Below are 13,878 nucleotides of genomic sequence, written 5' to 3' on the forward strand. Positions count from 1 at the left end.
CAAACTGCTAGTAATTAGAAAGCATGAAAAAAATCAAAAAGTTCAGTCCAAGAAGCTAGATTGTTTTCCCCAATGGTTGCTTATAGGAATGTTGGACTAAATGCGCCAAAGAACCTGTAAAGCATTTCTAGATGGTCTGCTTACAAGGAAACATGGGTGAGCAGGGATTGTGCAGTAATGACAGGTTCAAAATTACCAAAGTTTTCAGGGCAACAGGCAGCTTTCTGCAGTCAAGTGGGAAGTCACCAAGATTGTGAAAACCCAATTGGTATGGACTCACTTAGCCTAAGTGCTCTCTCCTCTGAGGAGAGATCTGTAAATGGATTCTTAACCGGTTGTTGTGTCCTCAATCTCTTATATTTTTGTTATTTCATTTGCTGCAAATTGCTCTTTACAGCTTAATCTTTGAACTCTAGTGAGCAACTTTCAATCATTCCAAAGTAAATGTAAGAGCACCCAGTACCGTAGTTCAACAACCCTGTGCTTATGCAAATTGGAGGCCATCTAGTAATTTTAAAAAGCTCCTCACTGTGTAGAATGATTAAAACTAATTGGAGCGCTTAATTTCTCTCCTCCACCCCTCTGGTTTTTTGGAGTGCAGTCAAGCAGGTTTCTGGAATGCCGGAGCAGTTTAAGATCAAATCAGCCCACAGGAAAGAGTTGCATTTAAAAAGAAAGCCAGTTTTACAGAAGTCGAAGTAACAAGGCAGGCAACAAAATCTGGCGGAGTGTTTGCAGGACGGGCTGTATTTCCAAAATGGAGCTCATGGTCAAAGAGGGTGAAATTGTTAAAGGGCCCTTCTATAGATACTGGGTAGGAAAAGGTAGTTTTTAGTGAATTAATGCTATTTCATAGACTCCCCATGATAACTCATTAGTTATAAGATGATGTATCCACTTAAAGTGAAAATCTTTTCTACAGAGGCAGCCCTGGTTCTCTTTGGTGTTCTTATGTCTTCAGTGAACTTGGTGCTTTTGTACCTTGCCAGGCTGAAGTACAGATCAATGGAATGTTCCCTTCTTCGGATTTGTTTGGAGGGAGTTCAGTAGTCACTTTTCTCCATGGGTGAAATGCATCTGGTTTCTGATTAACTTTAAACTTCTATTGAAATCTAGATTGTGTTATTTGGTTAACTCAAGTTACACATCTTACATACAGTTTTCCAAAGGCTAGTAAGTACAAATACAGTTACTGTGTTGCTAGATAAAGTAAGATTTTTAGCTCATCTATTCAGAGCCTTTTGGTTTACATATGCAAATAGTTGACCAAATCTTTGTATGGGGACTGTGTCAGCAGCTCCGTTATTGCTGCAGAAGTACCCCAGAGCTTCATTCAGGGGTAGTCTGCTCACAGGTTCAGAAAAGACAAGTTCAGTCAAGAAGTGCTGCTATTTCACATCAAAGTCTGCTTTCCCTTGGCTGGATTTTCATTAGCGAGCCCAAGAGTCGAATTATATCCAATTGTAGAATTAACCTAACTAGTACCTGCGAGATTTTCTTGCACATCAAAAAAAACTGGGAGGTACTCTCCTAGCTTAGGCTTTTTTGAGTGTTTTCTCTCTGACTCTTTTCTAGTGTACACCTTGTATTCATCTGGAACAGCTACAACTTAAAAGCCACATAAGTGCCTTCCTGTCATCAAATTAAATTCCTTTATCCTTGCAGCTTGCATTTACAGAGCCCCTTTGGTAGTTTATAAGGCTGCTAGGAAGTGAATGGCAATTCTGAAAGTTTGTTCCAGCATGAAAACTGCCCCCGCGCTTCATCCGCTGGGTTACAAAGGAATGGCTTCCGATCTACTTATTCAGAGCAGCACTTTGCCACAGAGAACAGTTAGGGTGTTACTGTGGAGTGTTTGTTCAAGTATGAGCCTGGATAAAATGCATGGCAGGTAATTTTCAAGTCACGTTTCTTTGTTGTTGTTTTTCCCCTCTAGTTTGTTGAAGTTGAAGGACAGATCACGTCATTAGTTGATCTGCACCCATCCTTCCTAAGGAAGGGTTACCGACGGGAAATCTTCATCGCTATAGTATGTTTCCTTAGCTATCTTCTGGGACTAACTATGGTGACTGAGGTGAGTGGCACCGGTGCTGGAAATTGCCTTATTTTTTTAGCCAGTTTTTAGAACAATTTTAGCTACGAATGAGACTGCACAGAATTAGCCACTCAGAGGAGCAGTGCTTTTTAGATCTACATAGCATCTTTCATCCCTAGATCTGAAAGCATTTTGAAAGGGAGCTATATATCCCCGCCTTTTCAGTCAGAAGAAGGGAGACATGAAATCTTATTAAATTCAGTCTGATCTCAGGTACTAATCAACACGAGTATGAATATTAACATCTCCAAATGTTGAAGCACATTGAGAACCTTCAGCAGAGCAGATTAAGAATCCATCCAGTGCATGCAAGGAAAGAGATTTTTATCTTAGTTACACAGACTTGAATCAATTAAATACCCCTGGATTTATTCTAGTATAAACAAGACGGGAACATGTTCCAGTGACTGCACTGTTGTGATATTTATCTCCAAACTAAAATCCAAGCCAGATTTTAAAAACAAATGGAAGACCATGATTGTGGGAATTAAAACAGCACCTGCAACAGAGGTGCCCAGCAAACGCAGTTTTTCAAGTAAAAGTGCAGGTATATACAGTACAGCGTAGTGAAAGCGAAGAGTCTAACAGCACAGTATAAATAGAGAGAGTTAGAAAGAAAAAAAATGAATTCTCATTCTCAAATGTCCTTCCACTCAATTCGTAAATGAAGACTGTCCTGATGAACTGACTTCCATTTTTAGTATTTTGGAGGCATGAATATTAGGAGGTGACCAGTTATTTCTTGACATCATTTGTTTCTATAAATGCCCATCCTAAAATACTTTTAAGAAGGAAAGATTTAAGTGTCTCAGTAGATTACACTAAGTGGCTTAATTTTGTTTAATCGTCGTCTTGTTTGGAATGCTTCCTGTAGTAAACATGCATATTCTCTGGGGAAGGTAAAGCCAAATATTTACCTTACCTACTTGCTTGATCTTTCTTCCTGTTAGACAGCAATCGTTAGCATATCTTGGTAGATGTTACTGGGAGCTGGGCATGAAATATTCAGAGTTTTTTTCCTGATGGATCCTAATCCATTGTGTCTCTCTTTCACAGGGTGGCATGTATGTTTTTCAACTCTTTGACTACTATGCAGCTAGTGGTGTATGCCTTTTGTGGGTTGCATTCTTTGAATGTATTGCTGTAGCCTGGGTTTATGGTAAGTGAGAATCCTTTCATCTGATACCTTTTGGTGCGTCAGTGACAATTTTGCTAGCTAAGCATTTAGTCATCAGCCACTCCAGAATCTTCTTCCCAGTAACAGACACATGCCATTAATATAAATTTGCACTGACCTCTTGGAGACAAATTTGCACCTGGGATGAAGCCAGCCTCCAGTGTTTTCCCACACAAAAATGAGTATTTTTTTCATTGCTAATTAACAAAGGCGCAATTAAGCATTTACATGTGTTAAGTTTAGAGATGAGAGTTGAAAGTTTGGCCAGCCGTGAAAATTTCTGTTTCTCTCTCAGAGAATTTCCTTTCAGAGCTGCAATGTCTGCAAGGGGCTAGCCAACCAAATAGAAAACGCAAAAGGAAAGCTGACAGAAAAGTGCATTCTGCCCGATTGTTTTTGTGCAATGCTGAGTACCAAGATCTGACAGTAGCCTGTGTAGCTGCCTGAGATGGTAGCTGAGGAATGATCAGAAGATGTCTGCTGCTTAGGACTGATCCTTTCCCTGGTTCTTCATGTACTCCATCTCCTTAGGAAAGCAAACCAAACAAAGCCTTCATTTTCATCAGTCAAATTTCTGTAGAAGCTGGGTGTACTGTTTGCTGTTGTGTCCTTTCCGTGGTGATCCCTCTGTCAAGTTCAATGAGAGTGTGGGGAGAAGCATGGGTGTGTGACGGGGGCAGGAGGGATTAGCATTGCACTCCGGCATCCAAATAATGAGGGGTGTGTAGGGCGAGAGAGTCCCCCAACCTTTGAGCTTCTCAAGGAGAAAATTGTCTTGAACTTCACAGCTGTGGGAAGCATTTGAACAATATATCTGACACCCTCATCCTCCCTTTAAATATCCCTTGGGGGGACTAGGAAAGCAGCTGTAATCCTGCAGTCCTTACATGGCTTTTACACGCTCAATTCTGATGAAAGCTCTCACTCTGTTACAGGCGCTGATAATATTTATGATGCCATTGAGGATATGATTGGATACAGACCTGGTCCCTGGATGAAATGGAGCTGGATTGTGATCACACCAGTTCTTTGTGTGGTGAGTACTGACCCCATACTCTTTCAAGGCTTTTATGTGGCGGCTCTGAGCCACCTCTTACTGCTTCTCTTCAGTTGAAGGCTGCTGCATTCAGAGACCAATTTGCAAAGGGCTGCTGGAGGTTTGAACATACCCCTCAAAGACATCATCTTCTCAGATGTTAGCTGTTAACGTGACAGCTCTCTGCTGTGCCTGCACAAATTGCAGTTGGCTACATTTGAGTGGATTTTTTCTTAGGATTGGCAAAATATTACATTCATGACACAGAAAACTCACTCTCCAAAGACCAGTTCCTACTTTAAGTGATAGGACTACTAGGCCGTTTTAACAAAAAGACATGAGCAGTCTGGAGCAGGCACTCAGCTTGAAGTATTTCATTTGCTGCAAAGAACATCCCAGTAAGCTCCTTGCAATATACAGCAAATATTTGAGCCCTGAAAAAGAACAGACAGTGTACTGCAGCTGTTCAGCACCATCGGTTATCACCCTATTGTCAAGCAACAGTTTACCTATAAGCAGATGCAGATCCTCTTTCAATAATTAAAATGGAAGAATAATTCCCCCATTGGTTTAAAATACATACATGGTATCCATCAGATGTGCCTTTCGCTGCCTGTCTTCCTTAGAGCCAGTGGTAGCACCAGAGCCCTACTGCTTTCAGCATTTTTTGAGCCTCACTTTGTTTTCCTTTCTCATCTACAGGGGTGCTTTGTCTTTTCTTTGGCCAAGTACAAACCACTGACCTACAACAAGGTCTACACGTACCCAGACTGGGCAATTGGCCTGGGCTGGGTTCTTGCCCTTTCCTCCATGATCTGCATCCCTATGGTGATGGTTATCCGCATCATACAGTCAGACGGGTCACTTATTGAGGTAAGAGCAACCGATTATCCAGAGGAGAAAGGGAGCTTTAACTTGCTGTATTTTATACAAAACAAGTACAGTGCTTGGAAAACTGCCACCTTGTCCAGGTAGGGCAAAGTTGGGTGCCTCTTCTGCAGTGACTGCAAATCAGACTGTTAAAGATCACCTGTCCTTTGGGCGAGCAGTAGAAACAGAAAAAACACAAAGCCTTCTGTGCACAGGCAAACACCAGGTTTTTGCATCCCATTTCTGCAGTTTCTGACTCAGCAAATCATTGACTCCACGTGCAGACAAGCGCTCAAGGACTGGGATGCTTCCGAGTGCCAGATCTCTCTTCTCCAGCCCACAGAGACAAGGAAGCACCATCCTATAAATCCCTGAGAAAATGAGAGAGAGAGAGAGAGAGACCTGGGTCAAACCCAGCTGTCTAAGAGCTCGTTGAATTTCAGGGAAATTCAGATCCGTCTGGGAATTGTGTGGCTCTCAGGCATGGCCTTCATTCTGGGGGACTGAATAAAAGTCAAACCCTCCTGCCAGAGGGCTTCACGCTTTAGCTTTTTAAATATTTTTTTCTTTTATTCCTAATGAATCAGTTCAAAACACTGGATCCAGAGTGTCCTGATCTTTGGAAAACTTTATATCAGATTCATACTTAACAGTGCAGATTCTCTCGGATTTGGACTTGCAGGCAATCTCATGCCCTTTGCGGTTCAACGCAGGTTTCCCTGGTTTGTTTTTCTTCCAGTGGAATGTTTTTAGAGACTGGGCAAGCATGAAACTTAGCAATTCTCTTCTAAGGTTTCAGATTAGTTTTGTTTTTGCCTAATGAGACGGTCTTAAATGCAGCCCAGGGTGTTCTTGGAGGAGAAAGTGGGACACCGGATTAGGAAAAAAAGAGAGAATAGAATAAAAAAGGAACATTTCCCAGAGCACAAACACTTGCATTTGTTTTCCTCCAAGTGTTAATGGTCTTTTTCAGCTGTGGCCAGAGCATTTTCATGAGTGTTTATTTTCCTGCCTACATTGTCACCATCTATTGAGAGACAACTCTGAAAGTAGCCAAAACACTCCTCAAAGACCATGTTAGGAAAGGAAAGAGAGTAAACACTGGTCACATGCCATTTTGTTCTTCCTTTGTGAACTGAGATGTAGGAGAGAAGTTGCCACTTGGCAATGAGTGGCTGGGCTAAAAGGCAGAGTTGTTTCTAAATGAGGAAGGAGAACACGCGTAATTTGAGCAGCAGCTGCAGCGCTGAAAGCCCAGCATGCAGGATGCTGGATAAGGCTGTGAATGCTCTCTCACGTCTGGCTTGCTTGCATCAAGGCAGGCTCTGCTGCTGAGCAAAAGTTGAATGCAGTGCTCCACAGCCCAGATCCCCACATCCTTGCAGAGCCACGTGACAAATGCACATCTCTGATGGCCACCAGCCCCACCCTTGGATTGCCACGTCCTCCATCCCGCACATGGGGACCCAGGGACCACTTGGTCTTCTAACCTCTGCTTCTCTTCTTTCTTTCAGAGGATAAAAGCAGTGGCTGCCCCCAAGGAAGTGAATCGGTGGTCCAAAGAAACGGAGAGTGGCACCCCCTTCTGCCTCAATGGAACTTCGAATGGCAGATTGATCAAGCCAACTCATATCATTGTGGAAACCATGATGTGAGCTCTCTCTGTGAGAGGATAAACCTGCTTTAACTGCCGTTTACTAACCATAGATTCTCATAGGACCAGGTTTACAGAGCTTTATATTTGCACTAGGATTTATTTTTATTTCTCACAGAGAAAGTTATTTTTTGTGTGTGGTTTTTTTTTAATTTTTTGTAAGGTAATCACAGCAGATGTCTCTCTGTAGAGGGAGAGCTTTCATATCAGACTAGACATATTACAGGAATTTACTATTATTGGGTTTTTTAAATATATATATCTTTAAATATTATACACCTTACCACTTGAATTGATTGTCTTGCCAGCAATACATTCAAGTCTCAGAAGGCAATTTTAGGTGCTGGTATGGTTGGGAGCAGGGTAATCTACAGATCACACAAAAGGAGCTCTGTTGAGAGATATGAGTCAAAAAAAAATACACTGTTTCAAGAGAATTTTCAAAGGTGTAGTATTTCCACCCTCTGGTTCAGGTCTGGTGAACGACAGGCTTCAGGGTCACGTTAGGGAAGGGGTACAGTTATGTTTAGCAGTCCCTGAACGGAGATATAGCCGGGCAGCTGGAGTTTGCAAGGGAGATAGAGAAGTCGAGTGTGAAAAGCCTTGCAGCCATCCCTCCGAGGCATGGGAGGATTTTAGGGAGGCGTTTGCAGGATTTTGCATGGTTCACTCTTTTTTTCTTTCTTTTTTTTTTTTTTTTTTTTTTTTTTTTTTTTGTTGTTGGCTTTTTGGTTTTCGTGTTTTTATTCTTTTAGGTTTTGGGGGCTTTTTTACTTAAGTGAAATGCCTGCTGTTTGTGCGTGAGCAGGAAGGTTGAGCACCTGCTCCTGAGTTTTCCAGCAAAGCATATTTTAGTGTAGTGGCACTGGTGTAAACTTGAATTCTGCAAACTGGGAGGGGCAGCCTGTCCCCAGGGCAGCAGGGGCGAGTGCCCAGGAACTGAGTGGGGAAAAGCAGCTCCTACCCTCTGGGTGCTTCAGACGTTCACTTGCTCATTTGTTTGCGTGTCAATTGTTGGACTTTGGTTCCGGGCAGAAAAATAAAAGAATCCCTTGTGGACTCTGGCTGTCCAAAGGTGAACACAAACCAGGTCATCCCCAACAGGAGGAACAAAACTGCTCACCTGCACCTGTTGTAACTGGTATTTATAACAGACCCATTGTTAATAATAATAGTAATGAAGATAATAATATCACTTAGCAAACAGGTGCTTTTCATCCGTGTATCTCAAAAATGCTTTGCCAAGCAACCAGGATTTACTTTATTTATTTATTTGGGGGTTGGTTGGTTGGTGTTGGAGGAACATACCAAAGGACTAAGTCCCCTGTCCCATGTTACTAAATCGCAGTGGACCTAGGGCCCAAAGTCTTCTTGCCCATCATTGGGTTAAACTGTAACTTTATTTTTTTTTTAGAGGGGATAGAGGATGGCAGACATATTTAGGAGGCTTATGAAACTTACCTGCTGAAGAAACAGGGCTTTTGGGATTTTAAGTTAAAGCAAAGGGAACATGTAACATGGAAATGTTTTGTATTTGGTCGGAAGGAATTGCGTACTGTTCCAGGTTAGACTGGAGAGTGAAGAGAAACCACTACAAGGAGTGTAGGAATGAATGGGGGTTCTGCTTCCTGCGGGCCAGGTGGATGTTTCCATGGGGAATGGCTCCCTGAAGACAGTCCAAAACATGGACAAAATCTTTTTTTTCTTTTTTTGAAAACAGACAAAAATCTTGAGCAGGTTCTGCTGGGAACAGGTTCTCTGGTGAGACTCGGCCTTTTCTTGTGGGCATTGCGTTAGAGGGAGAGGTTTTCTTCCTCTTATGATGCCACAGTTAGGCTATCCAAAGGTTTTTAGAGGAAATGCTTGATAAAAGCAGAGTTTGTATCTGCTTGTTCTGCTGTCAGCTTAGTGTGTCAGAGCAGGGTTTGTCATTTAAACAGGAACATATCCAGTTCTTAACATTCCTACACAGTAGTTTTGTTTTATTTTTTCTTGTCCCATGGGCTAACTGGCCACAGCAGCACAAACACTGGATTAGCTTGTTGGTTTTCCTGCAACAGAAAAGGAGTGATTTAAAACTAAGAGATGGACCAAAATAATTAAAAAAAAAAAAAAAAACCTAAGGAAAAAGTGGCTGCATCTGTAGCTTTCAAAATCTTTCTAGTTTGAATTTGTACACATTTTTACATCAGATAGCTGAGTTGCAGCAACAAAACCAACCACAGCAGAATTTATTTTGTTTTCTTTTTCTGGTTACTGTATTATGAGAGTTATAAATGATACTTTTCCGCAGCTGGAGATGGCAAACATCTAATATCACCTGCTGAGTCAGTGGCAATAGCAATCCAAAGGTCACTGGAGAAATTCTGTAAGCCAGTGAGTGTCATCAAACGTGCTCAAAATAAAGAAACATGCATACAGCTTTTTTTTTTTTTAATAGCCTTTGACCATCAAAGGCAAGGAAATGTAGTCAAAGATAACTCTCTTAGTGGGCTTCAGCTTGGACCATCGTTTTTGAGTTACAGTTAGGGTCTGCAGTAAACAGGCACGCTGCCTGGGTGAAGAGGGAAGGGTTAGGGGAGTCTCAATTAATGGTTTCTGTGAGTGCAGATGAAAGAATTATGTTTGATTTTTTTTTTTCTTTTTTTTTTTATATAGACATTGTCGTACAACTGTGTTTGAGGTATAGTTTGCACATTACTTTCATGTTATAGAGCTGAGACAATCTTTAGTCAGGGGAAAAAAATGGTTTAACTACATCAAAGATGTCTCCAGCGAGTCAGCTGGGTATTTAGCCGTCTCCCACATTGTGGAGGGTGTCTGCATGAAGAACCAGAGGGCTAATACTACACCTTTCAAAGTACAGCTACTACAGAACTAGAGCCCAGCCCCATTTTGATACAAACTGTGCCATTCAAATCAGCCGCTTCCATGTACCAAGTGAAAAATGTCTCGCACATATGCAACAACCTCGCTGAAGCGTTCTCTGTGTCAGCTTCTCTGGCCCTGCTGTCTTCTTTAGCATGACTGCAAGGGAGGGCTGGGACTCACCAAGAGCTAAGAAATTATTGTTTCTGGAAAACAGTTCCCCTCTCCCCTCTTCCCTCCCCTGCAAAAAAAAAATGTTTTATCTGGGGTTTGAGTTCCCGATGAGCACACTCACATTTTTACAGTTTTATGGTTTTCCCTAACACTTTTATCAGATTTGTGAACTTTTCTTGGTGATAAATTTGCATTTCAACATGATCCTCTGCCAAATTTATTAAAAAACAATTTTAAAAAAAGTTTGTGTTTTCTACCTATTTCTGACTGCAAATACAACTTCCTAGTTGACTTGTTTAAACACTTATGACCTATTTTACCTGTTTTATGTAAATGAGGAACTCTCTTTTAAAAATATCATAACTAGTCATAGATGAACTGGTTTGGATCTAGGGAAAAGTTAGTGCAGTTTTGGCATGAGATCTTTAGAACAAGATGCCTGAGTTTAAAACCAGAATAAAACAAGACAAAATGCACACCTTTTCATATTCCATGTACCTTTGTATTCATGGATTCTTCTGGGCTTGAAAATGGTAGTTTCAGCAGTATTTATTTCCAGCTGAACTGAAATCAAGAGATAGTGGAAATGTAAATCTACCACAAGATTCTCTGACCTGTTTCTTATTTTTCCCAATTTTTCCAGACTTCTTCAGTTCACCTGTCGCTAGTTATGATCTCACTGAACGGGCATCTATTGTAAGGGACTTTACCAGTAGTCTATATTTCGGTATTTAAACAGTATGATTTCATAAATAGAACTGGTTTTTATTTTTGTTGTTATCGTTCTCATTTTCCTTCTAATCTGTAGCTTTCCTTTTCATCTGGTCCAAACAGATCCACACACTTAGAAAAGTCCTCTTTAGAGCGTGAGATAGTAGGTCCACAATGGATTTGTTCTTGTGTTGTAAATGAAAATCCAAAAGCCTAGCAGCTGTGTTTGCCGTCTAGAGCAACGCTGGTGGTCACCCCACAGCAGCAGTGCAGCTCCTGGAGTGGAGGGGAGTTAGGAGTGGTCTCCTGAAACAGCCCACCAAAGCCAGATTTTCGCTGTTGTTCTTGGGGAGAGGAGGAAAAGAGCAAGACAAAAAAAAAAAAAAAAAAAAAAAAAAAAGATGCAGCCTTTCAGTTGCTGTCACACACACACACCAAAAAAAAAACCCAACAACTATCAGCAGAGCCTTTAATGTCACCATCAGGATAGCATCTTCTCCAGCTGTTTTCAGTCTTGTGTGCATCCTCCTTTCTCAACTGCAGATACTTCTGGTTCCTCTTCTGTGTCTCAGCATTAGACAAGGCAAGTAGATCTGAAGACACGTGGACATTTCCATTTGATAGGCCTTTTCCAAGTCTCCTGCCAGTCTGTTTTTATTTGCTAAGGAGACTTACAGTTTCGCTGAGGTCGTGCTTGTCACACTTGAGTTCAAAGCTCCCACTTGTTGCATTAATCCGTGGGAGAAGGATTTGAACGTTTTTTGAATAACTGATTATTAGCTTCCACATCTTGTGGTCACTGCAGGATCACTCGTGGAGGCATCATGTATATAAAATGTTAAATAAGCTGTGTATTGAATGGAGTGGACAAGTTTTAGTTAAGCAGCTCAAGTACAGTTGGAAGAAAGATGACCCTGACATCATTTCCAGGAGGTTCAATGGAAGTTGCTCACTTTCAGTAAAAGAAAAAAAAAAAAAAAATCTGTGTTTAAGTAGACTAGTAAGTGAAATCTTTCACCCTCATGCACACACACAAGTGGGGACAGTGCTTCTATTCCTAGGCTGCAAATCATGAGCTATCTAGGGTGAGGATTGAGGAGGTTCAGGCACCACTTGCCTGCAAAGAGCCCACCCCTTTTAGGATGTCCAAATGGCCTTTGCTGAACTGGGAGTGGTGGAAGAGGGACAGTAATGACAAAACCCTGGACTGTGGCTTCTTGAAGGAAGCCTTGACAACTCTCCTGGCTCTTCGTCTGTGCCACATGGCTCCTGGTGTGGGAGGCTGGCTGTGGCGCGGCTTCAGGCAGCTGCCTGGGACTTGTTTTCTCCAAAATCATCATCCAAAGCCTTGTGGTTAGGATTGACGTGTGGGTGTGTATTTGTATATTTGCATGAGCAAAGGTCAGGAACTGTCAGCCTCTAGTAGCTTGGTTTATTTCTTATAATCAAAGATAAGCTTGAGAAAGAAAGTATTCAGTTGATTCGGTGACGAACTACTGCAAAAGAGAGCCCCTGAGCTCTGTACTTTGGTCACAAAGATTTTCTATTGGTAGCAATGGTCAATTTGCGTTTGCTGGAAAGCTTGCGCAAGAAAACCTTACAGCATAACCAGCACTAGCCCCAGCTGGAAAACTGCCCATTCCAGCCCTGCACCCTCCACCAGATCATGGCTCTTTTCTGCCTTCCTGAAATAGCCTGTACCTGGCCAATGCTTCAGTGCTTTTAAAATAAATAAATAAAGCTGAATTTATTTGTTTCTATTAATAATAACTAGAAAAAGGCTTTTTTTTTTTTGGTGTAATTTTTTTACAATTGTCAGTGTGATTTAGTGATTTGAATTTACTTATGTCCTAAAACAAGGACAGATGAAGCTTTGGACACCATTTGATCAAAAAAGAAGAGGCAAGGTCAAAATTTTGCAGGTTTAAAATATTAAGGAAGGAAAACAAATAATTTCCTCCCCCCCCCCCACCTCATTCCTAGCAAAGGTAGAAAACTTTAATGCCAGATCTTCCAGCTGGAAAAGAGCCTGACCCTGCTGGTGTTGCTGGGGTGTTGAATGGCAGCACAGACACAGTCTTGTTTCACTGCTGTGTGCCAATTAGCAATAATGAGTAAAAGTGTCAGAATTTAATTGCCGTAAAGCTTTACATTGCCCTGAGCTTTAGGAGTAAAGCAAATTAAATACATTTTTTTCAGAAGGAACGAGTTTCTGAAGGCTTCATCTGGATGGTTTGGCTCTGCACCGCAGAGTGGGACAGTACTGCTTGCTTTCCTATTTGGAAATAGGAAAAACATGGCCTGACTTGAAAAAAAATCCCAGTAAATAATGGGGGAAATATAGTGTGTTTTTTTTTAAAAAAGTGAAACGTGATTATGCTAAGGACCTGTGCATGCATGCATTTCTGTATGTGCATATGCAGAGGGGGAGGCGTCAGTCCTGTAGCGTAGTACCTGTTAGCATGATACATATTGGTTCTAAATCTATATCTACTTCTGCAGTTGAGATGTTAAAAAGAAAGAATTTTTTTTTTTCTCTCTCAATATATAAAGAAAAACAAATGAGAACAGTGGCAAAAATCATGTTGAGAGGCTGGGGGAAAAAAAAAAAAACAACCAAAAAAAAAAAAAAAAAACCCAAAAAAAAAAAAAAAACCTGAGCAGCCAAGCTGAGCTAGTTTGTCATTTGCTCCTGTCCTGGAAGCCCGCGACGGTCTCTCAGCATTGCAGCATCCCAGTACTGTTCTGAAGTGCTCGTTGTTCAGTAAGGTGTTGTTTTTCTCCAGTGTAATGTTGTGATTGTTACCTGATGACATTGCCAGGGACTTCACGTTATAAGAGGTGGTCCATCTTGTTTGATGTATTTGGCTAAAAAACAGTGGTGGTTTTTCTATTATTTAAATTCCTAGCAACTGTGACTACAGTAATGTGGTGAGTAGCACATACAGCAAGGAGGTGACATTGACAATGACCTCCTTAAAAAATGTCATCTGAACCTGAACTTTTTTTTTTTTTAAAAAAAAAAACCTTAAAATATTTTTAAAACATTTTAAAACATTTTTTTTTGTGTGTTCCAAAACCAGAACATTTGTATTTGAAAAATATCCTGAAGTGTAATTTAATCCTAAAAACTCTAGCCTTTGTGTATATGGTAAATGTTTGTATTTTGCAGTTTCTGTTTTGCCTTTTAGATAAATAAAATGTATATGGATATTTTTAAGTCATCTTTGCTTTTTTAGATGAGTTTGTAATTACCTTATAACGGAAAATAAAACTTTCCTTTCTAAACCAGC

The 13,878-nt window shown here is 41.0% G+C and overlaps 1 protein-coding gene across 30 annotated transcripts in view; it reads left to right on the top strand.

The window, feature by feature from the left end:
• SLC6A6 (solute carrier family 6 member 6) overlaps nucleotides 1-11,567 on the top strand; it is a 119,749-nt gene extending 108,182 nt beyond the window's left edge. For all 30 annotated transcript variants that reach the window (XM_086755473.1, XM_086755464.1, XM_086755465.1 and 27 more), the window contains 5 exons: nucleotides 1,937-2,074; nucleotides 3,152-3,254; nucleotides 4,208-4,308; nucleotides 5,011-5,181; nucleotides 6,693-11,567. In XM_086755473.1, coding sequence (XP_086611599.1) covers nucleotides 1,937-2,074; nucleotides 3,152-3,254; nucleotides 4,208-4,308; nucleotides 5,011-5,181; nucleotides 6,693-6,833 — 654 coding nt within the window. In that variant the 3' untranslated portion in view covers nucleotides 6,834-11,567. The remainder of the gene's footprint in view (nucleotides 1-1,936; nucleotides 2,075-3,151; nucleotides 3,255-4,207; nucleotides 4,309-5,010; nucleotides 5,182-6,692) is intronic.
• The last annotated feature ends 2,311 nt before the right edge of the window (nucleotides 11,568-13,878 follow it).

This window comes from Chlamydotis macqueenii, chromosome 10, assembly GCF_036417535.1.
Source record: "Chlamydotis macqueenii isolate bChlMac1 chromosome 10, bChlMac1.mat, whole genome shotgun sequence".
Lineage (NCBI taxonomy): Eukaryota > Metazoa > Chordata > Aves > Otidiformes > Otididae > Chlamydotis > Chlamydotis macqueenii.